The sequence below is a fragment of the Bombina bombina genome, chromosome 7 (assembly GCF_027579735.1).
Source record: "Bombina bombina isolate aBomBom1 chromosome 7, aBomBom1.pri, whole genome shotgun sequence".
NCBI classification, from domain to species: domain Eukaryota; kingdom Metazoa; phylum Chordata; class Amphibia; order Anura; family Bombinatoridae; genus Bombina; species Bombina bombina.
This window is the reverse complement of record NC_069505.1, coordinates 381,831,631-381,857,316: the sequence shown is the minus strand read 5'-3', so window position 1 is coordinate 381,857,316 and position 25,686 is coordinate 381,831,631. Positions and strand designations below refer to the sequence as shown.

The 25,686-nt window shown below is 38.5% G+C and overlaps 1 protein-coding gene across 1 annotated transcript; it reads right to left on the bottom strand.

Moving 5' to 3' along the window:
* Positions 1-1,155: 1,155 nt before the first annotated feature.
* LOC128635918 (MKRN2 opposite strand protein-like) lies at positions 1,156-14,120 on the bottom strand. The gene is made up of 4 exons (XM_053689015.1): positions 13,838-14,120; positions 10,681-10,730; positions 5,512-5,674; positions 1,156-1,435 (listed from the first exon to the last, which is right to left on the bottom strand). The coding sequence occupies exons 1-4, from the start codon at positions 14,056-14,058 to the stop codon at positions 1,213-1,215; spliced, it is 657 nt and encodes a 218-aa protein (XP_053544990.1). The 5' UTR covers positions 14,059-14,120; the 3' UTR covers positions 1,156-1,212.
* Positions 14,121-25,686: the final 11,566 nt, after the last annotated feature.

Here is a 25,686-nt window from a genome sequence, read left to right as displayed (position 1 = left end):
AGAAAAATATCCACTTCTCAAAGGTACTGTAATATAAAAAAACAGGTAAAATGCACTTACTGTGTACAAAATAAGATCTACAGGTCACTAGCAAACTACAGTCTGTGAGAGTTAGTAGCTCAACTGTTTCCACTGCTTCCCTCAGACTTTTTCAAGAACTTATTAAAACATTTCTTGAAAAAAGTCTACAGGTAGAAGAGGAATTTTGTTGAGCTACAAACAATCACTGTGGAACTATTGAGTTGCTGTATATGCTGCAGTCACTGGAGTATCAAGCAGTGCAAATTTATCACCTGCTACTGCTTCAAATATCACCTCCTATGCTGATGACACTCAGAGCTACCTCTCCCCATCTGCTCTCTCTGTGCTTTCTCACGTCAGTGACTGCTTATCTGGAATTTCTTCCTGCATTACCTCTTATCACCTAAATATTAACATGTCCAAGACTAACCTCCTTCTATTCCCCCCCTTTAGCTCTGCTCCGATTTCTGACTTATTAACATTTATTAAAAGGAAAACATTGGTTTTAAATGCTCTTAAAACATTTATTTTGTATGTAAATCTGTTGCAGTGCATACTTACTAATATATACTTTGCATATATAAATTATTTTAATGTCCTTATTAATGTTTTAAGTATGTATATTCCTTAAAGGGGCAGTATACACCAATTTGAATTTTACTGCATGCAATAGACACTAATATAAAGAATAATATGCACAGATACTGATATAAAAATCCAGTATAAAACCTTTTAAAAACATCCCAATTCAGCAATGTTGATGAGTTTAGTCTGGAACACCCACAGAAAGGGGCTGAGAGCAGACCCTCTCCCCTCTCCTCCCTTACATATGAATAGGCCCATTATACAAACAGAAGCAATGTGAAGACTGTAGACATCAGTACACATCTAAAACTTTGGGGCTTGGTTAGGAGTCTGAAAATCAGCACAATGTTATTTAAAAATAAGAAAAACTATACATTTTTACAAAAAAAAACCCAGATGGGCTAAATAAATGGATAATCTACAACACATTTATGCAAAGAAAAATCTAGTGTACAATGTCCCTTTAAATAAATTTACATGTTAAAAATTACAATCTGGGAAGACTTTTACATTCAGTAATGTCTATAAAATACATCAACAAACAACGGACCTGATCACAATCATTTAATCATTAGATATGGTTTTTAAAGAGCTGGGATCAACTCCTCAAGGTGTAATCACCACATTTTTGTGGTTTTTAACTATGTAGAAATCATTTTCTGAAATTTCCTTGCAGATGGTGATGTACTTTGAAGCTCTTCGTGTCCGTGGTAAAACAAATCGTTCGGTAAATTCCTTCTTGCTAAACGTCTTCTTTTCTTGAAGAGTCAACATGCTGTTTACAAACGTCAGCGCAAATGTGTAGCAGTTGTGATCACTTTCTTCGTATCTGTAAAAGACATGTTTGAATATTTATATGTTTCCTGATTACAGCTACTTGTAAATCCCAAATTAGGGGGGAAAAAAATAAAATTCTTATAATTATTTACATTTTTACAGTCAATAGAACCAAAAGTTCCATAAAGTCTGCCAATATTTCTTTCTAAAGTTACAGTCTTTTTCCTACCACTTTGGTTAATAGCCCACTTTGTAAACAAGTGCTTCTGCAAATTATTCCCGAACCTACTAAACTCCAACCTAAAATCAAATCATGACACTTGCTTTACCCTCATTTTTATTAAACCTTCTAATATACTTGAAGGTCTCTAGCATATCACCTATATCCCCTCTCTCTTCTAAGCTTCTCTTAGGGTCCAATGATCTAAACCTTGCAAGTTCAGACGTGGCCAATACGATCGGAATGATTAACACGCCCTGCTAGAGGCCGATTGGCTGCGAATGTGCAGGGGGCGGCATTGCACAAGCATTTCACTAGATATGCTTGTGCAATGTTAAATGCCAACAGTGTATGCTGTCGGCATTTAGCGATGTCGGGCGGACATGATCCACTACAGAGAATCATATCCGCCCGACACTTTGGGGTAGCCAAAGCCTTAATGTAAAGATAGAGAGATAGAGATTGATTGATTTATTGATTGGAGGTTCATGTTCTTGGGAACAATGGATTGAGGCTTCAATCAGTAAAAACAGCTTTCTCATAAACAAAATAAACATAAAGTAGCAATTTTCCATAATTGTATACTCTGTAGTTACTATTGCAAGCCATTGGGAATGCATTAAGGGAAAACTAATTTTACAGTATATTGCCCCTTTAAAGGGACAGTCTAGGCCAAAATTTACTTTCATGATTCAGATAGAGCATGTAATTAACCTTGAAGGCCACCTCTTTTCAGAATGCATTTTAACAGTTTTTCACCACTAGAGGGTGTTAGTTCACATATTTCATATAGATAACACTGTGCTTGTGCACGTGAAGTTATCTGGGAGCAGGCACTGATTGGCTAAACTGCAAGTCTATTAAAAGAACTGAAATAAAGGGGCAGTTTGCAGAGGCTTAGATACAAGATAATCACATAGGTTAAAATTATATTATTATAACTGTGTTTGTTTTGCAAAACTGGGGAATGGATAATAAAGGGATTATGTATCTTTTAAAACAATAAAAATTCTGGTGTAGACTGTCCCTTTAAGGCACAATTTAGTAGAAATTGAAATGCACATCTGTGCATATGTATAAATCAGCAGCAGTTTGCAATATAGTGTTAAGCTATTACAAACTGCTATGTGTGCCAGCACTGATGCACTGAATGTCACCAAAGGCAAATGAAGCAGCTGCAACCTTCAAATAACTTTATTGAATTTGCAGTTTATGGTTTTATTTAATCTCTTGGCTGCAGTGCATTAAACCCTCTAAGAGCCAAATGGTTAAAAAGACTACCAGGTTGGGGGGCGTGTCCAAACTGCGTTCTAAAGAGGACGCTTTTCCTAAAGCTCCCGAGGATTCCTCTATAATCCGCCGATTATTAGGCTAAAAAAACAGCATTGATACAGAATTTCACATATCTATCAAAGCTTAACCCTGCAAGGGTTTGTTTCAGGCTGCATTTGCTGTGTGCATGATTCTGGAGCTGAGGAACGGACGATTAGGGCCTGGAGCGGCGGCTCACTACTAGGCGACGACCCCCCCCCCGGTCTCCGGGGTTCTTGTCGCTCCCAGACTGCACTATCCAAAATATTATATACCCATCGCATCTCTTGGGGGAATACTTAACAGTTGAACAATGTTTTCCATACCGGTACCTATGCACGACGAGGCCATGCTTCAGCGTTTGGACGCTCACTATATCAGACTGGAGCGTCTCCTGCAAAAACTATTATACAAAGCTCCGTCTGAATCCTACCTGAGACAGCTGTGTGAGAACTGTCCTACAGCCGCAACAACCGATGGAGATCTGGAGACTGACAGTACCGGAAGACATTACCTACAGGCCCGAACTTGAGAGTTCCTATGCTAACGGCCTAGAACGAATGCCGCACCCCACAATGCCAAATATATCACTGGCGGTAAAGAAGCCTGAGAGCGCTACCAAGGGGAAAGCAATGGACGACTCAGCCGATTCACAGCTACCAAACTACGTCGCAACTGCAGGGAGGAAGGGAGGCGATTCGGCTGATATGTTTATACCGGACGGTGTAGCAGACACGGAGGAAAAGGAGCATATCTCAACTAACATACTGATATCGAATTGCGGCTCCAGTGTTTACATACAACCCTCCCATGCAACATATAATGGCCTCAAATATCTTTTAGAAGTCCCAGACTACCCGGACACTACAGGGAGCAATGAAGCTATATACAGAGGGAGACAAGAACACAACGCACATAAACCGCAAGCAGCCATAAGAGGTATGACACAGAAGCAAGATCTGGTTTATCATGAGGTGACATCTGCTTTATCTGCTAACTTTAAAGATTGGGCTTCAACATCTATGTATAAGCAAATGGACGATTTTAACTTTAATGTTGGACATTTTGGGCAATGGGAACTGCCCAACTGTGCTTATAATGCACCCACATTGAAACCCCAGGAGACTAACACAGGCGCTGTTTACACACCATTAAAATCTCACCATATGCCTAAAATCTCATACCACAAAAACCTCACTGCCCTGAAAACTTTTATACCTTCACTCCACTTCCCATTACACGCCATTGGAAAGGATATGGACAGTGGGGGTTAATCTAAAAACTGTATGATGCCACATATGTGTTTTCTGTTTGACTTGTTTCTCTATATTTCAGATGTTTCTATTATCTTTATCAATGACGCAATCCATAAATGTTCTAATATTGTATGTTTGATTATACCTATTTAGCAGCTAGACGTTCTTTATTATTAACTCAAATTGCAGACGTGTTCTTAGCTGCATATTGTTATTCAAACAGTTTAATTTATAGTTCTTCATGATAGCCTCCAGAATTAAGCCCAATAGGTTAGACAGGGGATATATGCAGCTTGCACCTTTCTAATATGATGGGTGACCTGCCTTATGGCCAGCGGCCGGGGCCGTGGGCAGTAACTTCTAATCATAATATATCAAATACAAGCCATTATATGATATAATATTGACACCCTACAGAATTACATTTCTCTGTCTCCCATACACTTTTGTTATAACCCAAATGAGGTCATCCTAAGCTCATTGCATTTAACTATATATTCAGTCCACATGGGCAGACAGCTAATTCTTATTACCCCCAAAACAATGCAAAAGAGATATTATACTAGTAGCATACATAACAATATAATCATTATATCTCATACCACTTTAAGTTTAATTGAAGATAACATAGGCGTATACAATTAACACCCCCATATATGGCCAAACCTTTTTTCTTTGCAGTCTGACTGCCTAGATGTTTTGCTGGAGTGTCTTCCGGGAGAATTCTGTTTATGTTGGGTGTGTGGCTGGGGAGCGACCTTTACTTTTGTATTTTTCTTCATCAGTACCATGTATACCACTGAAGAGGATTCTTGAGAAATCCTCACCCCTTTTAATATCTCTATGTCACAAAAATAACTTTATAACAGTGGTCCAAGAGTGACCGATTCAGATGTTCGTAGAGATAAAAGGACAGTTTGCTTATATGTTAGTTATTACAACGGGTATATCTCTTAAGCATGTTATATTATCTTATCCTATGTAACCTGTTTTCTTCAAATGTATGTCCTTCAATGAAAATAAAAATAAAAATATTAAAATAAAAAAATAAAAAAAAAGACTACCAGGTTTGCAATAGAGCAGACATATTTGTTTATATGCAATAGTTTGCCTGGAGTTATGTTAAACAGAACAATTCCAAATGTATTTAAAGGGCTATTTAATGCTTTCATGTGTTCTAGTAATAAAATTCTGTTGATCTCATTTGATTTGGACTTTTCTTTGTGGATCTTTGATCTATCCCTTTACAGTACTAAAGTCACTGCCTGCTTATTTCTTCTGATCACAGTGCAGCTTCACATAATATATCTAGACTGTGTTCCTGATGTCATAAAAACATACCTCTGCGGTAACCATCTATCAGCAGCTGAGAATCTCTCTAGATAGTCGTCCCATTGGCTTCTTACATTATGCACATCAGGCGGCACAAGCAGAACGCTAACGCACTGATCCCAGCCAGTGGCATCTCTGTGCACACCTGTTTCATTATAATTAAACACAACACCTGCAATCAACACAAATGTAAGTCATATATTAGTAATGTACTTTCAATATTCACTTTATCTATTTATCCTTTTATTTAATTATGAATTAATTCATATCTGTCCTTAAAGGGACAGGAAACCACAAAAAAAATATTATCAAATTTGCTTCATTCTCTTGTTGTCCTTTGCGAAAGGAAAAGCAGTGCACTACTGGCAGCTAGCTGAACACTACTGCAGACAAATGTGTGCAGGCACCAATCAGCAGCTAGCTCCCACTAGTGTAGGATATGTGCGTATTCTTTTTCAACAATGGATACCAAGAGAACGAAGCACGTTTTAAAATAGAAGGGAATTTAAACGTTTCTTAAAATCGCATGCTCTATCTGAATCATGCAAGTTTAATTTTGACTTTCCTATCCCTTTAGGTAACCCCAGGAAAGGATATAAGATAAATATACTCAAGAGACTTTTTAAAGGGTGTGTTACAGGACTGTGCATAATTTTGAAACATTTATATTGTATGCACATGAGTTAATTAATTGAAGTATTTTTCACTGAACTAGAACCAAGAAAATATGGTGCTGAAATGTACCCAATTAATGGCCAAGCTCTTCAGGTATCTTGGAGCCATCTGTCTAGGACACTGATAGTGAACCATGGTACTCCAGATGTTTCAGAACTACATTTCCCATGATACTTTACTGGACTTCAGAGTGCCTAAGCATTATAGGTAATGTAGTTCTGAAACATCTGAAGTGCCAAGGTTCGCCATCACTGGTCTAGGATGTTTAACCTTTGTTGCGGCCATACTTTTGCAACTGTTGAGTAATCTGTTCCCAATGAATGATCTCTTTAATGGGACATAAAAGTCAAAATTAAAATTCAGGTAGAGCAACAATTTTAAAATACTTTCTGTTTTAGTTCTGTTATCAAATTTACTGTGTTCTTTTGGTGTCCTTTTCTAAAGTCCATATATAAATATGCCTAGGAGCATGCATGTGTCTTAAAGGGACAGTATACTGTTTAATTGTTTTTCCCTTAATGTGTTTCCAAATACTTGTTATACCGTCTGCAGAGCATAAAATGTATGACATATTGCTTATTTGTGTTTATTTTTGTATTTGAAATAGCTGGTGTTGTTATTTGAACCTACAACCCATTAAAATGGGTTGAGCTTGCAGAGAAATTGCATTTCCTTATTTTATTACTTTCTGTACATGCACATGCTTATGTATATTATCTCTGTCTGTATACCAAAGCCTAATACTTACTGAGTACAATTGAAAATTAACATTTTATTGCTTATCTCTCCTACACCCCACTGGGAGTGTAATTTCTTCTGCTGGTTATGTCTACACAGCTTTTCTATAGCCAATACTTGTATTAAAGGGACAGTCTAGTCCAAAATAAACTTTCATGATTTAGAGAATATAATTTTAGACAATTTTCCAATTTACTTTTATCACCAATTTTGCTTTGTTCTTTTGGTATTCTTAGTTGAAAGCTAAACCTAGGAGGTTCATATGCTAATTTCTAAGCCCTTGAAGGGCATTTTGACAGTTTTTCACCACTAGAGGGTGTTAGTTTGTGTGTGTCATATAGATAATACTGTGCTTATGCACGTGGAGTTCCAGGGAGCCAGCTCTGATTGGCAAAAATGGATGTCTGTCAAAAGAAATGAAATAAGGGGGCAGTTTGCAGAGGCTTAGATACAAGGTAATCACAGAGGTAAAAAGTATATTAAAGGGACAAGAAACCCACATTTTTTCTTTCATGATTTAGAAAGAGAATGCAATTTTAAACATGTTTCTAATTTACTTCTACTATCTCATTTGGTTTATTCTCTTTATATTCTTTGCTGAAAAGCATATCTAGATATGCTCAGTAACTGCTTATTAGTTGTTGCACATAGAAGCCTCATGTGATTGGCTCACCCATGTGCATTGCTTTTTCTTCAACTAAGGATATCTAAAAAATTAAGCAAAATAAATAATAGAAGTAAATTGTAATGTTGTTTAAATTTTTATTTTCTATCTGAATCATGAAAGAAAAATTTTGGGTTTAGTGACCCTTTAATATAACTGTATTGGTTATGCAAAACTAGGGAATGGGTAATAAAGGGACTATCTATCTTTTTAAAGGGACAGTCAAGTCCAAAAAAAACATTCATGATTCAAATAGGGCATGTAATTTTAAACAACTTCCAATTTACTTAAATCACTAATTTTTCTTTGTTGTCTTGGTATTCTTAGTTGAAAGCTAAACCTAGGATGTTCATATGCTAATTTCTTAGACCTTGAAGGCTGCCTCTAATCTAAATGCATTTTGACAGTTTTTCACCACTTGAGGGTGTTAGTTCATGTGTTTCATATAGATAACATTGAGCTCATGCACGTGAATTTCCTGAGGAGTGAGCACTGATTGGCTAAAATGCAAGTCTGTCAAAAGAACTGAAATAAGGGGGCAGTCTGCAGAGGCATAGATACAAAGTAATTACAGAGGTAAAAAGTGTATTATTATAACTGTGTTGGTTATGCAAAACTGGGGAATGGGTAATAAAGGGATTATCTATCTTTCAAAACAACAAAAATTCTGGTGTTGACTGTCCCTTTAAACAATAAAAATTCTGGTATAGACTGTCCCTTTAAGTATTTGCCACTGCTTAGTGCTTTTTATTACTAAAATGAAACAGACTGTTTAATATCCCTTTAATCGATGGAGCAGGTAGGCGGGGGGGGGGGGTAATATCAGTGCAAGGCCAATGTTACATTCATAACATCCCTTACAATATCAAACAATTATGATCAACCACATTGTTGCAAACACTGCCACCACATAGTGCTAGATACCTGCATGCTCTTGAGTGTCAAAAAGTCTGCATACAAGAGAAATGTTGTAAAACTATCACTTTATTAATAATCTGCAGAACTACTTTAAAGGGATATCAAACACCATTTTTTTTTTTCATGGTTCAGATAGGGCATATAACTTTATACAACTTTTTAGTTTACTTCTATTATCAAATTTGTTTCATTTTCTTGGTATCCTTTGCTGAAGGAGCAGCAATGCACTACTTGAAGCTAGCTGAACACTGAAACCAGTGAGAAGATACATTTATGTGCAGCCACCAGTCAGCAGATAGCACCCAGTAATGCATTCCTGCTTCTGAGCATATGTAGGTATGCTTTTCAACAAAGGATACCAAGAGAAAAGGGGTAATTAAATAATAACAGTACATTGGTAAGTTGTTTACAATTGCATTCTCTATCCGAATCACAAAATAAAAAATATTGGGTTTCATGTTAATAGTCTTGTAATTATTGTTTTTATTGTTTTTAAAATTGATCATACAGCATAAAGAAAGAGGCACGTTAGAAAATAATAGAAGTATAAACAGTAGATAAACTTCATAGTCAATTAAAGACTGCAGAGCATAAAAGGACAAGAGTAAGTTTTGCCATAACCATGTTGGTATAGAGAACTAGCAATGGCAGACAGATATTGACAATAGTTAAAGGGACATGATACCCAAATGTTTAAACACTTGAAAGTGATGCAGTATAACTGTAAAAAGCTGACTAGAAAATATCATCTGAACATCTCTATGTAAAAAAGAAAGATATTTTACCTCAAAATGTCCTAAGTATTCACACCCCATTGTAAAGGACTTTAAGTAGCAAATCAGTATGTCTGTCCTGGGACAGGCAAGGGAGCGAGCTTCATGCACACTCATGTTATTTCCCTATTCAGTTTAAGGAAGTTTACTATGAAATGTCATGACATCACAGTTCATGACCTTAGCACTGCTGATACTGATTGGCTGCTGTTCATTTCATCTTTTTTTTTTTTACCTGCAGCTGGACAGTAACTGAAAGATAAGTTTTTACAGAACACTTACTCTGTTGAGCTGAGGAAATTGTGAGGTAAATATCTTCCCTTGTTACATAGTGATGCTCAGGTGATATTTTCCTGACAGCTTTTTACAGTTATGCTGCATCACTCTCAAGTGATTTAGCATATGAGTATTATGTACCTTTAATGTGACAATAGGTATAGGGAATAGGTATATCATAGTTGGATTTGGATATTAGCCGGCTGGGTCAGACTCCAGTGGTACATGAAAGAACCAAGATTTTCTGATGACTTTATCAAGGTGACAAATAGGTTAGGAGCACTAGAAATGGCTCATCTCAAGGGAAACATATATAAAGCAGTGATGTTACCTCTGAGTAATTTGGGCTGATGCTATGACTATTACCAATAAAGGGAGGTTGCCTTGGGACCTATAAGCATTTTCGCCTTGTCTGCAACCCAGGCAAGATTTTGCTGAGTATTTTTATCTGATCTCACCTATGGGACAGTATAGTCAAAATGATTCAGATAGGACATGCAATTTTAAACAACTTTCCAATTCACCTGTATAATCAAATTTGCTTTGATCTCTTGGTATTCTTTGCTGAAAGCTAAACATAGGCCGCCTCTTATCTCAGTGCATTTTGACAGTTTTTTTTACAGCTAGACAGCGCTAGTTCATATGTGCTATATAGATAATATTGTGCTCAGCACTGATTGGCTAAAATGCAAGTCTGTCAAAAGAACTGAGATAAGGGGGCAGTCTGCAGAGGCTTAGATACAAGGTAATTACAGAGGTAAAAAGTGTATTTATATAACTGTGTTGGTTATGCAAAACTGTGGGATGGGTAATAAAGGGATTATCTATCTTTTTAAACAATAACAATTCTGGAGTAGACTGTCTGTCCCTTTATTTGCAGACTATTAGGGCAAGCTGTAAATAATTTTGTCCTGTTCTCAAAGCAATTGATGTCTTGTATATAGGTGGGTTTATGCATTTTTTTTTACATTTTATAGGAACATAGGTTACAGAGTTTGCTTTTTGGCCTCTTTAGAGAGAGAAACACATTTACACAAAACAAAGGAATCCAACACCAATATAAATAAAAACGCATAATGTAATTTTTAACACAGAAAATTAGACATTTCAAATATAAAGAATAAATAAATTAACCTTGAGAACTGGTTATCCCAACATGAAGGTCTGAGCAACCGTCATATTCACTATAAAAAAAGACACAAAACCAATAAATGAATAATAGGGATGCAAAAGCAGTATTAAAGGGACAGCACAGTCAAAGTTTACACTTTACTTATTGTTATTATCTAATTTGGTTTGTTCTCTTGGCATCCTTTTGTTGAAAATCACACCTAAGTAGGCTTAGGAGTTGGGAGCTAGCTGCTGAGTGATGCACATATATGCCTCTTGTCATTGGTTTACCAATGTGTACAGCTAGCTGCCAGTAGTGCATTGCTGCTCCTTTGATCAAGGATACCAAGAGAATAAAGCAAATCTGATAAAAGAAGTAAATTGGAAAGTTGTTTAAAATTGTAGGTTCTTCTATTATGTAATTAGCCTTCTTCTGGTATTCTTTGTTGAGAAGCACTTCTATGTAGGCTCAGGAGCAGCAATGTACTACTGGGAGGTAGCTGCAGATTGGTAGCTGCACATATATGCAGGGCTCAGATAGGCCCACTAGAGGTGTGGGCCCAGTAGCGATTGAGACCTCTGTGACCCTATAGTTATGTCCTTTCAGCCAATACACCTTTAATTTCTGTCTGTCAGCCCCCTTATCTTAGCCATATATAATTATAAATATATACAGTCCTCCGAGCTAAGCACTCCTATTATCTAGTTTGCATTATGCAGCAACAGTGTAGGATGCACTTCAAAGCTATTAAAGGGACAGTCTAGTATAAATTAAACTTTCATTATTCAGATAGGACTTTTCATTTTAATCAACTTTCCAATTTACTTTTATCATCAAATTAAACTAAACAAAGGTAGGCTCATATGCTAATTTCTAAGCCCTTGAAGGCTGCCTCTAATCACATGCTTTTTAAATCTCTTTTCAACACAAATAGACAGAAAGTACACGTGGGCCATATAGATAACACTGTGTTCAGGCACAGGGGGTTATTTAAGATTTAGCAAAAAACAATGCTAAATTTAAGACAATAGATAATAAACAGTCACAGTCATGTGATCAGGGGGCTGGAAGAAGGTTTCTAGATACAAGGTAATCACAGAGGTAAAAAGTATATTAATATAACTGTGTTGGTTATGCAAAACTGGGGAATGGGTAATAAAGGGATTATCTATCTTTTAAAACAATAACAGTTCTATGGTAGACTGTCCCTTTAATATGCATAATCCAGAAAAAGGCACTCTGACTCACCACAACTTGTTTCTTATTTTATAACAGAAATGTTTGTCTGAAGACGGGGTTAGAATCCCCAAAATGTTACTGTATGCTATTACATTTTTTAAAGGAAATAAGGCACAAGTTCGGCAAGTGTCTTCTTGTGGATATATATATATATATATATATATATATATATATATATATATATATATATATATATAAAAAGAAAGGGGCAGGGTGGCGCAGAAAACTCAAACTAAAAAATATATATAATGAATAAATAAATAAAATATAATACAGTTTATAGTAAAATATTATAGCAATATAAAGTTATAAAAAAATATATATAAAATAAATAATATAATATATAGTGTATAGTTTTACAAATGTCCATAAGCTATTAAAAATCCTAAACGATCAGAGGTAATCAGGAGCACTTCAAATACGGAGAGCAAAGTCTGCAGGTGTTAGTCCCCTATTAGATGTGCACTTACTTGAATGAACCTCAATCACATGAGGTAAGAATGTAGCACTTTCATAAAAGAGTGAGCCACTCCCTGTAGAAAAAATAGAATGATCCACTGGATCTCCCAGAGTGCAGGCTTCTGTATCTTGGAATATGGATAGTAGAATCCTCCAAATGTCCTCGTGCTCTCTTTAGTAAGTAGTAACTTCCAATTCCAGTGTTGGTGTCATATAAAGAGAACCAGAAAAGCAAACATAGTGTAAAACTGCTTTAATGGAACATAAATAACACACAATAAGGTACACTCACATAAAAAACCTCAACTAATGAGGTATGAAGAGAGCACATAGATGTAATAAAGCTGCAGCCCAAGAATTCAGTAGGTATCCGCAGTGGGAATCTTAGTTCAAAGGCAAATGCAGGCTCCACAGTTACAGAAGTATCAAACAATTCATACAACAGGTGATGTACCTTCCTTAAAAAATCTTACGCGTTTCGAAGGGTTAAATAAATTAAGTTCCCTTCTTCATCAGAGATACAGGCTATTACAGGACTCACCTATAAATAGTAACCCCAAAAGTAGCTACATTCTTCTTGAGATCCACCGCGCGAGGTTTGAAACGCACGCCGGCATTTCCTGGGTCCGTGACACGCAAGGCGTACTTCCGGACATGCGCATATACCAGGACCTCTGGCTCAGGGTAAACTGTTGTCATAGATACAGACAACATAGATCCCTTAAAAATCGAGACAGCGGTTATTTTATAACCGCTGCTACATTCTTACCTCATGTGATTGAGGTTCATTCAAGTAAGTGCACATCTAATAGGGGACTAACACCTGAAGACTTTGCTCTCCGTATTTGAAGTGCTCCTGATTACCTCTGATCGTTTAGGATTTTTAATAGCTTATGGACATTTGTAAAACTATACACTATATATTATATTATTTATTTTATATATATTTTTTTATAACTTTATATTGCTATAATATTTTACTATAAACTGTATTATATTTTATTTATTTATTCATTATATATATTTTTTAGTTTGAGTTTTCTGCGCCACCCTGCCCCTTTCTTTTTATGTTCTCTATTGAGGAGTGATAGGTCTCCTCTGCTATTTTGGGTTTTGGCAGCTGGATACTTCTTACTGAAAATATATATACTTTTATTAGGTGCTGGGTATAGAGTATATACCTTGTGGCATAGCTTTTATTTGACTGTGAGCGCCCAGGAGTGATTCAGTGGATTCTTTCTACTGGTTCATTCATCTTTTGTCTTTATATATATATATATATATATACACTGTATATATATACACAGGGTGGAAAATATCACTATACATTACTAGTCAGGGGTTAAAAGCTACTAGCCCAGATATATAAACATTAATTTCCCTTTGATTAAAACACTGGTAGATAAGTATGGTTTTGCGGTTTTGCTATGAGCTGCACAATAAATATTGTTACTTCTGCGTCCTGGATGACTCCTGACTTACCTGATAAATAAGCCCTTTGTGGGCTTTAGAACAAAGCTAAATTGCTCACCGTGCCCATTCACAAAAGGACTAGGAATACTGACAGGTGCATCCTCCAGTTTCCAGGAGCTCACTGCACTTTGCCCACAGATAGGGCAGTGTTGTGGAACAGAGCAGCAATAAATATCTTTCTGGCAGTGTGTGAACTTAATGAGACCCTTTTCAAGTTTTGAATACTGCATAATCCCTGTGGTTTTCAGGCCGTTTGGATAAATGGGCTTTTCCTGATCCCTGCTCCAGCGCAGTGCAGGATAGCAGCTCCCTTTGTTGTCTGATGTCACACACCAGGAAGTGAGGCAGTAACTGAGCTAATGGAAATGTAGTGTAATCAATGTCACTGGATAACACATACATTTCATCAGTTGTCTACAATAGGTGATGATGTGAGATAACTCTGTATTCTCCGGGGGTTCAGATAAACAGTTTGCTATGTGAATGCTTACATAGAATGGGTCACAAGTTCACCACACCAAGTGTGACAATTTATCAAAGTCCTGGCTTTACAGAAAACAGCTTTGCAAGTAGGATACAATATACACATATTCTGCTGCATGAAAACTCTTAAAGGGATATGAAACCCAAAAACGTTCTTTAGTGATTCAGACAGAGCATACAACTTTAAATTACCGTACTTTCCAATTTACTTCTATTATCAAATTTGCTTAATTCCCAATGGTATTCTGTGTTGAAGAGATGCATAGGGAGGCATCTGGTGCACTTCATGGCAGGAAATAGTGCTGTCAAATAGTGCTCTTTCAAATAGATAACTTTCTTGCAACCCTGCTGCCATATAGTGATCGAGCAAATGAAGGTCAAGTCCGGGTGACTCGCTCACGCTTTTATATTCCTTATCAAAAAATAGCTGAACCTTCATTCATCATTTTTTAACAATCCTATGTAAATAATCCTTATTTTTACCTTCGAAATGTCCTCCGTTAACATTCTATCCTCCGCCAGCCATTTTCTATATGTGATTGACATGCTAGTCCTATTCAATCATCCAATGGACGTTTACCCCCCCGGGGGAATGAAGCCATGACTCTAAATGTCACTCGATCGTTCTGCGTATGTGTTAAAATTCCGATATCGCAGTGAGTTTCTCATGCTCGTTCATGAGACGCGCATGTGTATTATGACTTTGTACAATTGGATACAAAAAAACAAGCAGACCGCTTGCGTAAGTATGAAAAATGCTGCCAAAATAGAGAATTATATATGCATTTATGTTATTTAACCTTATTTATCAAACTTTCAATAACGATATTCCAAATTTTGACGCATGCGCGGTAGAATTTAGTATACACATGCGCAGATTGGGAGATTATCGTGAACATGCTTGGTGCCGACGTAGAGAGCGGGTGGGAACGCTCACTACATCATAACTAGAAAACAAGGACGTGGTGCGGGGGAGGAGTCGCTGTAAGATACAGTAATTAATTTATATAATATTTTATTAAAAACAAAATGAGAGAAATATAAAAATAAGGTAGCGACTACAAAGCTGTAATATGGCTCAATGCATTGCGGTAATCGATTGGTGGAAAATTGACCTGCACTTGCAAAATGCATTGTATGAAATTTTTATATCACTAAAATATACAATTACTTCACGGATGATAATATTTTCATTTGGTTTGTAATATATATTAATCTGTTTAATTTTGGTTGTTACTAGATTACTAAATTTCGTTTCATTTTCATTAGTTACATAAATAATTTAGTTTTGGCAAATTAGTTTATAAAAAAATAAAATAAATTGTTTCGGCAAATTAGTTATGTTAAGTTAAATCTTTTTTTCGGATCCATTCTTTATTCATATGCATTATTCTATTCTGAAGTTTAGAATAGAATAATGCATGTGAATAAAGAATGGATCTGAAAAAAACAATTTAACCTAACATAACTAATATGCAGGCGATTGCCGAAACAAAATTATCTAAAACCGGTGCCACCCACATCGCCGACACTAAATAAAGCTATTAACCCCTAAACCGCAATCCCCCCACATCGCCAACACTACCTAAACCTATTAACCCCTAAACCGCCACCCCACATCGCCGCTACTAAACAAACCTATTAACCCCTAAACCGCCGTTCCCCGACATAGCCGACACTAATTAAACCTATTAACCCCCAAACCACAGTTTCCCGACATCGCAGACACTAACTAAACCTATTAACCCCTAAACTGCCGTCCCCAAACATCGCCAACACTAATGAAAACACTAAACAAACGTATTAACCCCTAAACCGCCGTTCCCAAACATCGCCAACACTAACTAAACCTATTAACCCCTAAACCGCGGTTCCCCAACATTGTTGATACTAACTAAACCTATTAACCTTTAAACTGCCGTTCCCAAACATCGCCAACACTAACTAAACTTATGAATCCCTAAACCGCAGTTCCCCGACATTGCTGACACTAACTGAAACACTAAATAAACCTATTAACCCCTAAACCGCCGTTCCCAAACATTGCTAACACTAACTAAACCTATTAACCCCTAAACCGCCGGCCCCCACATCGCAACAACCTAAATTAAAGTATTAACCCCTAAACCTAACACCCCCTAACTTTAACATAATTAAAATAGACCTAAATTAAAAGTTACAATTATTAACTAAAATTAATTAATTAAAACTACTATTACAAAAAATAACAAACGAAATTATCCAAAAAAATAAAAATGAATCCTATTCTTATACACCGTTTAAAAAAAACAAAAAAAAACGAAACACCCCAAAATAAAAAAAAATAATCTATAATAAACTACCAAGGGCCCTTAAAAGGGCCTTTTATAGGGCATTGCCCTAAAGTTAACAGCTCTTTTGCAAAAAAATAAAAACAAACCCCCCCTCCTAACATTACAAACCCCACCCCCCCAAACCCACAAAATAAAAATAAACATAATCTACCTATTGCTCTGAAAAGGGCGTTTGTATGGGCATTCAGCTCTTTCTCGGCCCATTAAAAAAATTAAAAAACACCATTACAAGAAATAACAAACGAGAAATAACAAACGAAATGATCCAAAATAATAAAAATTATTCCTATTCTAATACCCCGTTTAAAAAAAGCACCCCAAAATAAAAAACCCTAATTTATAATAAACTACCAATAGCCATTAAAAGGGCCTTTTGTAGGGCATTGCCCTAAAATTAACGGCTCTTTTGCTAAAAAATTACAACAAACACCACCTAACATTTACAAACCTCCACCCCCCCAAACCCACAAAAAAAAACTAACTAAAAAAAACAAATCTACCCATTGCCCTGAAAAGGGCATTTGTATGGGCATTGCCCTTAAAAGGGAATTTAGTTATTTTATTGCCCCTAAAAAGGCAATCAGCTCTTTTTCGGCCCATTAAAATAAAAAAAGCCCTAATCTAAAAAAAAAAAAAACACCCCCAAAAAACATAACCCCAAAATCAATACTCACAGTTGCTGAAGTCCAGCGAAAGATCTTCATCCCAGTGGCGAAGCATCTATATCCAGGTGGCTCCATCTTCATCCATCGCGGGACCGGCATCTTCTTCCCTGCGGAGGCGGAGCGGTCGATGCGCGGAGGCGGAGGTCCAGGCGGAGGTCCATCGGTCCGACGAGGAGGTCCTCTTCTTGCGATCGTCTGCCACACACTGGGGATTTAATGCAAGGTACCCCTTTTAAATTGGGGTACCATTGCATTCCTATTGGCTGAAAAATTTAAATGCCCATACACCACCCATACAAATGCCCTTTTCAGGGCAATGGGTAGATTAGGGTTTTTTTAGTTATTTTTTATTTTGTGGGTTTTGGAGGGGTGGGGGTTTGTATTGTTAGGGAGTGTTTGTTTTTATTTGTTTGCAAAAAAACTGATTTCTTTAGGGCAATGCCCTACAAAAGGCCTTTTTAAAGGACCAGTCAATACAGTAGATTTGCATAATCAACAAATGCATGATAAGAAGACAATGCAATAGCACGTAGTCTGAACTTCAAATGAGAAGTAGATTTTTGCAAAGTTATGTCTATTTCCACTCCCCCTGTATCATGTGACAGCCATCAGCCAATCACAAATGCATATACGTATATGCTGTGAATTCTTGCACATGCTCAGTAGGAGCTGGTGACTCAAAAAGTGTAAATATAAAAAGACTGTGCATATTTTGTTAATGGAAGTAAATTGGAAAGTTATTTAAAAACATAATTTATGCTTACCTGATAAATTCCTTTCTCCTGTAGTGTAGTCAGTCCACGGGTCATCCATTACTTATGGGATATTAACTCCTCCCCAACATGAAGTGCAAGAGGATCACCCAAGCAGAGCTGCTATATAGCTCCTCCCCTCTACGTCACACCCAGTCATTCGACCGAGAACCAAACGAGAAAGGAGAAACTATAGGGTGCAGTGGTGACTGGAGTATAATTTAAAATGTAGACCTGCCATAAAAAACACGGCGGGCCGTGGACTGACTACACTACAGGAGAAAGGAATTTATCAGGTAAGCATAAATTATGTTTTCTCCTGTTAAGTGTAGTCAGTCCACGGGTTATCCATTACTTATGGGATACCAATACCAAAGCTAAAGTACACGGATGACGGGAGGGACAGGCAGGATCTTTATACGGAAGGAACCACTGCCTGAAGAACCTTTCTCCCAAAAACAGCCTCCGAAGAAGCAAAAGTGTCAAATTTGAAAAATTTGGAAAAAGTATGAAGAGAAGACCAAGTTGCAGCCTTGCAAATCTGTTCAACAGAGGCCTCATTCTTAAAGGCCCAAGTGGAAGCCACAGCTCTAGTAGAATGAGCTGTAATCCTTTCAGGAGGTTGCTGTCCAGCAGTCTCATAGGCTAAACGTATTATGCTACGAAGCCAAAAGGATAGAGAGGTAGCAGATGCTTTTTGACCTCTCCTCTGTCCAGAATAAACGACAAACAGGGAAGAAGTTTGGCGAAAATCTTTAGTTGCCTGTAAATAAAATTTCAGGGCACGGACTACGTCCAGATTGTGTAGAAGTCGTTCCTTCTTTGAAGAAGGGTTAGGGCACAATGATGGAACAACAATCTCTTGATTGATATTCTTGTTAGTGACTACCTTAGGTAAGAACCCAGGTTTAGTACGCAGAACTACCTTATCTGAATGAAAAATCAGATAAGGAGAATCACAATGTAAGGCTGATAACTCAGAGACTCTACGAGCCGAGGAAATAGCCATTAAAAACAGAACTTTCCAAGATAACAGCTTGATATCAATGGAATGAAGGGGTTCAAACGGAACACCCTGTAAAACGTTAAGAACTAAGTTTAAGCTCCACGGTGGAGCTACAGTCTTAAACACAGGCTTAATCCTAGCCAAAGCCTGACAAAAAGCCTGAACGTCTGGAACTTCTGACAGACGTTTGTGTAAAAGGATGGACAGAGCTGAGATCTGTCCCTTTAAAGAACTTGCAGATAAACCCTTTTCTAAACCCTCTTGTAGAAAAGACAATATCCTAGGAATCCTAACCTTACTCCATGAGTAACTCTTGGATTCGCACCAGTGTAAGTATTTACGCCATATCTTATGGTAAATCTTCCTGGTAACAGGTTTCCTAGCCTGTATTAAGGTATCGATTACTGACTCCGAAAATCCACGCTTTGATAAAATCAAGCGTTCAATTTCCATGCAGTCAGCTTCAGAGAAATTAGATTTTGATGTTTGAAAGGACCCTGAATTAGAATGTCCTGTCTCAGAGGCAGAGACCAAGGTGGACAGGATGACATGTCCACTAGATCTGCATACCAGGTCCTGCGTGGCCACGCAGGCGCTATTAGAATCACCGATGCTTTCTCCTGTTTGATCCTGGCAATCAAACGAGGAAGCATCGGGAAGGGTGGAAACACATAAGCCATCCCGAAGGTCCAAGGTGCTGTCAAAGCATCTACCAGGACCGCTCCTGGGTCCCTGAACCTGGACCCGTAGCAAGGAAGCTTGGCGTTCTGGCGAGACGCCATGAGATCCATATCTGGTTTGCCCCAACGTCGAAGTATTTGGGCAAAGACCTCCGGATGAAGTTCCCACTCCCCCGGATGAAAAGTCTGGCGACTTAAGAAATCCGCCTCCCAGTTCTCCACTCCTGGAATGTGGATCGCTGACAGGTGGCAAGAGTGAGACTCTGCCCAGCGAATTATCTTTGATACTTCCATCATCGCTAGGGAACTCCTTGTCCCTCCTTGATGGTTGATGTAAGCTACAGTCGTGATGTTGTCCGACTGAAACCTGATGAACCTCCGAGTTGTTAACTGAGGCCAAGCCAGAAGGGCATTGAGAACTGCTCTCAATTCCAGAATGTTTATTGGAAGGAGACTCTCCTCCTGAGTCCATGATCCCTGAGCCTTCAGGGAATTCCAGACAGCGCCCCAACCTAGTAGGCTGGCGTCTGTTGTTACAATTGTCCAGTCTGGCCTGCTGAAGGGCATCCCCCTGGACAGATGTGGCCGAGAAAGCCACCATAGAAGAGAATTTCTGGTCTCTTGATCCAGATTCAGCGTAGGGGACAAATCTGAGTAATCCCCATTCCACTGACTTAGCATGCACAATTGCAGCGGTCTGAGATGCAGGCGTGCAAAAGGAACTATGTCCATTGCCGCTACCATTAAGCCGATTACCTCCATGCATTGAGCCACTGACGGGTGTTGAATGGAATGAAGGACACGGCAAGCATTTAGAAGCTTTGTTAACCTGTCCTCTGTCAGGTAAATTTTCATTTCTACAGAATCTATAAGAGTCCCCAAGAAGGGAACTCTTGTGAGTGGTAAGAGAGAACCCTTCTCTTCGTTCACTTTCCACCCATGCGACCTTAGAAATGCCAGTACTAACTCTGTATGAGACTTGGCAGTTTGAAAGCTTGACGCTTGTATCAGAATGTCGTCTAGGTACGGAGCCACCGAAATTCCTCGTGGTCTTAGTACCGCCAGAAGAGAGCCCAGAACCTTTGTGAAGATTCTTGGAGCCGTAGCCAACCCGAATGGAAGAGCTACAAACTGGTAATGCCTGTCTAGGAAGGCAAACCTTAGATACCGGTAATGTTCTTTGTGAATCGGTATGTGAAGGTAAGCATCCTTTAAATCCACTGTGGTCATGTACTGACCTCTTTGGATCATGGGTAAGATTGTCCGAATAGTTTCCATTTTGAACGATGGAACTCTTAGGAATTTGTTTAGGATCTTTAAATCCAAGATTGGTCTGAAGGTTCCCTCTTTCTTGGGAACCACGAACAGATTTGAGTAAAACCCTTGTCCGTGTTCCGACCGCGGAACCGGATGGATCACTCCCATTAGTAAAAGATCTTGTACACAGCGTAGAAACGCCTCTTTCTTTATCTGGTTTGTTGACAACCTTGAAAGATGAAATCTCCCTTTTGGGGGAGAAGCTTTGAAGTCCAGAAGATATCCCTGAGATATGATCTCTAACGCCCAGGGATCCTGGACATCTCTTGCCCAAGCCTGGGCGAAGAGAGAAAGTCTGCCCCCCACTAGATCCGTTCCCGGATCGGGGGCCCTCACTTCATGCTGTCTTAGGGGCAGCAGCAGGTTTTCTGGCCTGCTTGCCCTTGTTCCAGGTCTGGTTAGGTTTCCAGCCTTGTCTGTAGCGAGCAACAGCTCCTTCCTGTTTTGGAGCAGAGGAAGTTGATGCTGCTCCTGCCTTGAAGTTACGAAAGGCACGAAAATTAGACTGTCTAGCCCTAGGTTTGGCTCTGTCTTGAGGCAGGGCATGGCCTTTACCTCCTGTAATATCAGCGATAATTTCTTTCAAACCGGGCCTGAATAAAGTCTGCCCCTTGAAAGGTATGTTAAGTAATTTAGATTTAGAAGTAACATCAGCTGACCAGGATTTTAGCCACAGTGCTCTGCGTGCCTGAATGGCGAATCCGGAATTCTTAGCCGTAAGTTTAGTTAAATGTACTACGGCATCAGAAATAAATGAATTAGCTAGCTTAAGGGTTTTAAGCTTGTGTGTAATCTCCAAATATCAATTGCAGTGAGCAATTGCAAGGATGTACTTGAGTAGCACTCACCAGCAAACAATCTATTTAGGTCCAATGCTACCATAGGTAAAGAAGCCCCGAGAAGGGCGAATAAAACTTAACTTTTATTACATTGGTTAAAATCTTTACAACACATTAAAATTCACAAACAGTGTGAGGTGAGGGAATGCTGCTCCAAGGAAGGAGTTAACAAATTATATATTCAAGGTAAATTCTGAGGAGAATATCCTCACTATTGTGGGGTGCTACAATGTACCTCGGGTGTCACCCTTTTATATAAGATCCTGAGTTATATCTCAGGTGTAGCTGATCCACCAATAGTTGTGTCAGTCCTCAGTGTGAGAGGTGTGAATAATAATATTAAGATGTTAAGGACCCAGACTGTAACGGTCCCCGCTTGCTATTTGCCACTCTTATGTTTGAAAAATAGAATAGAATTACCACCTTACTGATTGTACTGGGGGGACTGTCAGCTGCATCATACTGGGTTAGGTAGATATTATTATATTGTGAGGCGGTATCTGTAAGGCGATATAGCACGCCTTTTTAGAGAAATCGTTATACCCACTTATATACGTGGGTTCAAAAGTATTCCCCTACTTATAGGGATAATCAGATTAGGCGTACTCCAGTATTAATCTGATATTGCAAATATTCTGTACTTGTGTGTGGATAGCTCTGTAGGTTAATTCAAATTGTTTATGGGTGCCAACAAATGTTAATGGAATTCCATACAGAGAGCTAAATATACATATAAATCCGGTACAATATTAGTTTATTTAATACTGGATGAAATACTTCGTGCAAGCTAATATATGTTGTGGTGTGCAGTGCTTATACTCGTGTAATGACGCTTAGTATCTAGGTGAGAGCCTTTGTGACGAAAACGGGCAGAGCTCAGCTGTAGAATGACAGTTGTGGTATTCAAAAAAGATTGCTTTACTTGATACTGACCTCCTATGTGTCAGAGGTGCTAATTTATACAACTGTGATGTCAGATTACTGCCCCTACTTGGTTATGTGTACACAGGCTTTCGTAGCGTCAGGGATACACCTATAGATTCCTTTACATAAGGTTAAAGTTAACAGTATACATCGCCAGTAATTACTGTCTATATTGACCCCCAGATTTGGTCTAATATTTCTCCTCGGTAAGTATTATATGCTGGTTTGGGAGTGTATAGCTTATTTAACCGGAAGGCTATCTGTGGTTACCGTTAATGGAGTAGCAGAACGGTTATTTTAGCCTTGATAGTAAAATTGGTATTGCCGTTAAGCCTCCCCAGCTTATAATATAAATAAATAGATCACTTAATATTCTGGGTTAAGGTAGCTGTGAAGCCCTTTTACCATAATATACTAATTCGTAGTATGTCTATTTTTTGAGGTAGCGATTAGTAAGGTGCTGATACAAATAATTAGCAGCTTGTATATAGCTAGAGGATCTCGATTGCACACACTTTCTCACACATATACCATTTTAAATTATATTCTAGTTAGACATTCATACACCAAGTCACACTGGAATTGACTCAGAATGGCCGAGAACAGCAAATGGATCTTAGTTACGTCCGCTAAGATCATACAAAACTCAGGTAGATTCTTCTTCAAATTCTGCCTGAGAAGAAAACAACACACTCCGGTGCCGTTTAAAATAACAAACTTTTGGTTCCGGTGGAGGAGGAGCTACACAGGTGTTGCTCAGCTCGCACCTTCAGCCCTACACTCACTGGCGGTGGTTTTTTCGCGCCTCTCCCCAAGCTCTGGGGAAATTTTCTTTGGGCAGTTAAGGAAGACCTACTCTGGAACCTTATTCAGTGTTCTTCCAGCTCACTGATTTTTTTACCTCACTATTGCTACCTGGATTTGCCTCTCTGCCTGTAGCTGCCCGCTCTATTTGGTTTAATTCTGCCATACCCACATTACCTGTGCCCCAGCCCGAGGATACTTATCTACCTCTCTCTCCGAAGCCGTGCTAAGGTCCCTGGTGCTAACCCTCTCCCCCTTCCCTGTGTCTGCTGCCCCCACCAGATTAAATCGAAAGACTGAACTACGCTTTCTCACCACAAAGGAGCTACCTGCCGTCTCACCGTTGATGTTCACCTTCCTCCCTCCCCCACCGGTGCTGCGTGGGAGGGAGCCAAGCCGAGGTCTTGATTTGGGGGCCCGGTCTTGAGGTTGCTTCTCGTCTTGCCGCCTGGTGTAGCGCTGCTCTCTCCCCTCCCACCGGTGCTGCGCGAGCGGAGCTGAGTGAGGTCATCATCCGAAGACGCGGAGCGCGAGTTCCGGTTCCTACTTGCATCAGGCTGCACTGCAGTGCTCTGGAGACCGAAGACGAGGTGGTGTGCGGCTGGACAGTCTGGGAAGGGGTGAGTCTTCTGTTGTTATCCTACATCTTCATTAAACTCTTTGATAGCACCAGCCGGTAGCCCTTGAGGAGGACTCTTAGAAGGAGAGAGTGGAGAAAACTCTAAAGGGGAAAACTGGCTTCAAAGGGCTGGAGGCAGACGTCTGAGGAGAGCTAACTGGGTATAATTCTGTCAGAATAAACTCACTTAACTTTTGTTCCTGGACACGGACAGTGAATATATTCCTACCTGGTGTTTGTAGCACAAAGAAATCTTATTTGCATGATGGGTTAAGAACACTTGGAAAAAGAGTGAAATATCATATACAGGACTTTTTTGGTTACTATATGCAAACTTAGGAGCCTTGGTTAGAACTGCTTATCTATGTCTTCTTGCTATAGTAATATTATTCCTAGCTGATTATATAGTATTTTTTTTTTTTTTGTTACACCTTCAGCTGATTTACTGACACCACCAATGTATATATTTTGACCCTGCAAAATGAAAAAGAAGAAAGACTTTTATTTTTTTGTTTTTTTCTTCCCTTACAGCAATTAAGATATAACTGGGTCTAGGTGTCCTAGCAGTGACTACAGACCCTAGGTCATTATATCAAGGTGTGCCTTACGTGATACAAGACCTTCTAGCTTAATTATTGAAAGATAGGCAACTTCATGGGTACCTAATGATCATTCTTACTTTTAAGTAATCTCCTAGGCTCCATATGGTATAAGTTTAAGACACCTTACTTTTTGATATTTATTTAGAAGCTGATAGTAGATAAGGCTGTTGTAACTGCATGTCCAACTTGTTTTTTTTTGATTGACAAAAATGCCTATATTGTTACTGGAATCTCCTTCATTATAGGTTTCATACTTCTCCTTTCTTTTTTTGTGTGCAAGGTGCTTTTGACCAGTTGGGAGGGTGCAGGAAACAAAGGGAAGATTAACAACCAGGCTACAAATATCATGCCTCAAGGTTATATTTCTCAATTATACATAGCTCATTAATAATTTACCTTTGGTATTTGGAAGAGGGAGGGGAGGAAGAGAAAAAGAAAAAGGAATTACATATTTGTGTTTGCTTTAAACCCTAGGATATTCAGCTGTAGAAGTGTTAAAAACTACATTTTGGGTCTCTTTAATTAGTATAACTCGTGGGAACCTAGAGGACTAGTGCATAATATTTAAACCCCTCTTTTTCTTCCAAAAAAAATTAGAGAACATATAAAACAGCCTGGGTAAGATACACCCCTCTCTTTCTCCCGTTCTCCTAAAAAGCATACCTGTTCTTATCCAAGTCTTCATTTGTGGCTCTCTCTTTTTTTAGATAAGCCCTAGCATTTATCCCTTTCTTTAAAGGACTCAGACTGTCCACTAAATCATTGTTTTTTTGCACTCCTTCTTAACTGATATAGAAATAAGGAAAGAGTTTTTTGGTTTTCTTCCTGTTGCCC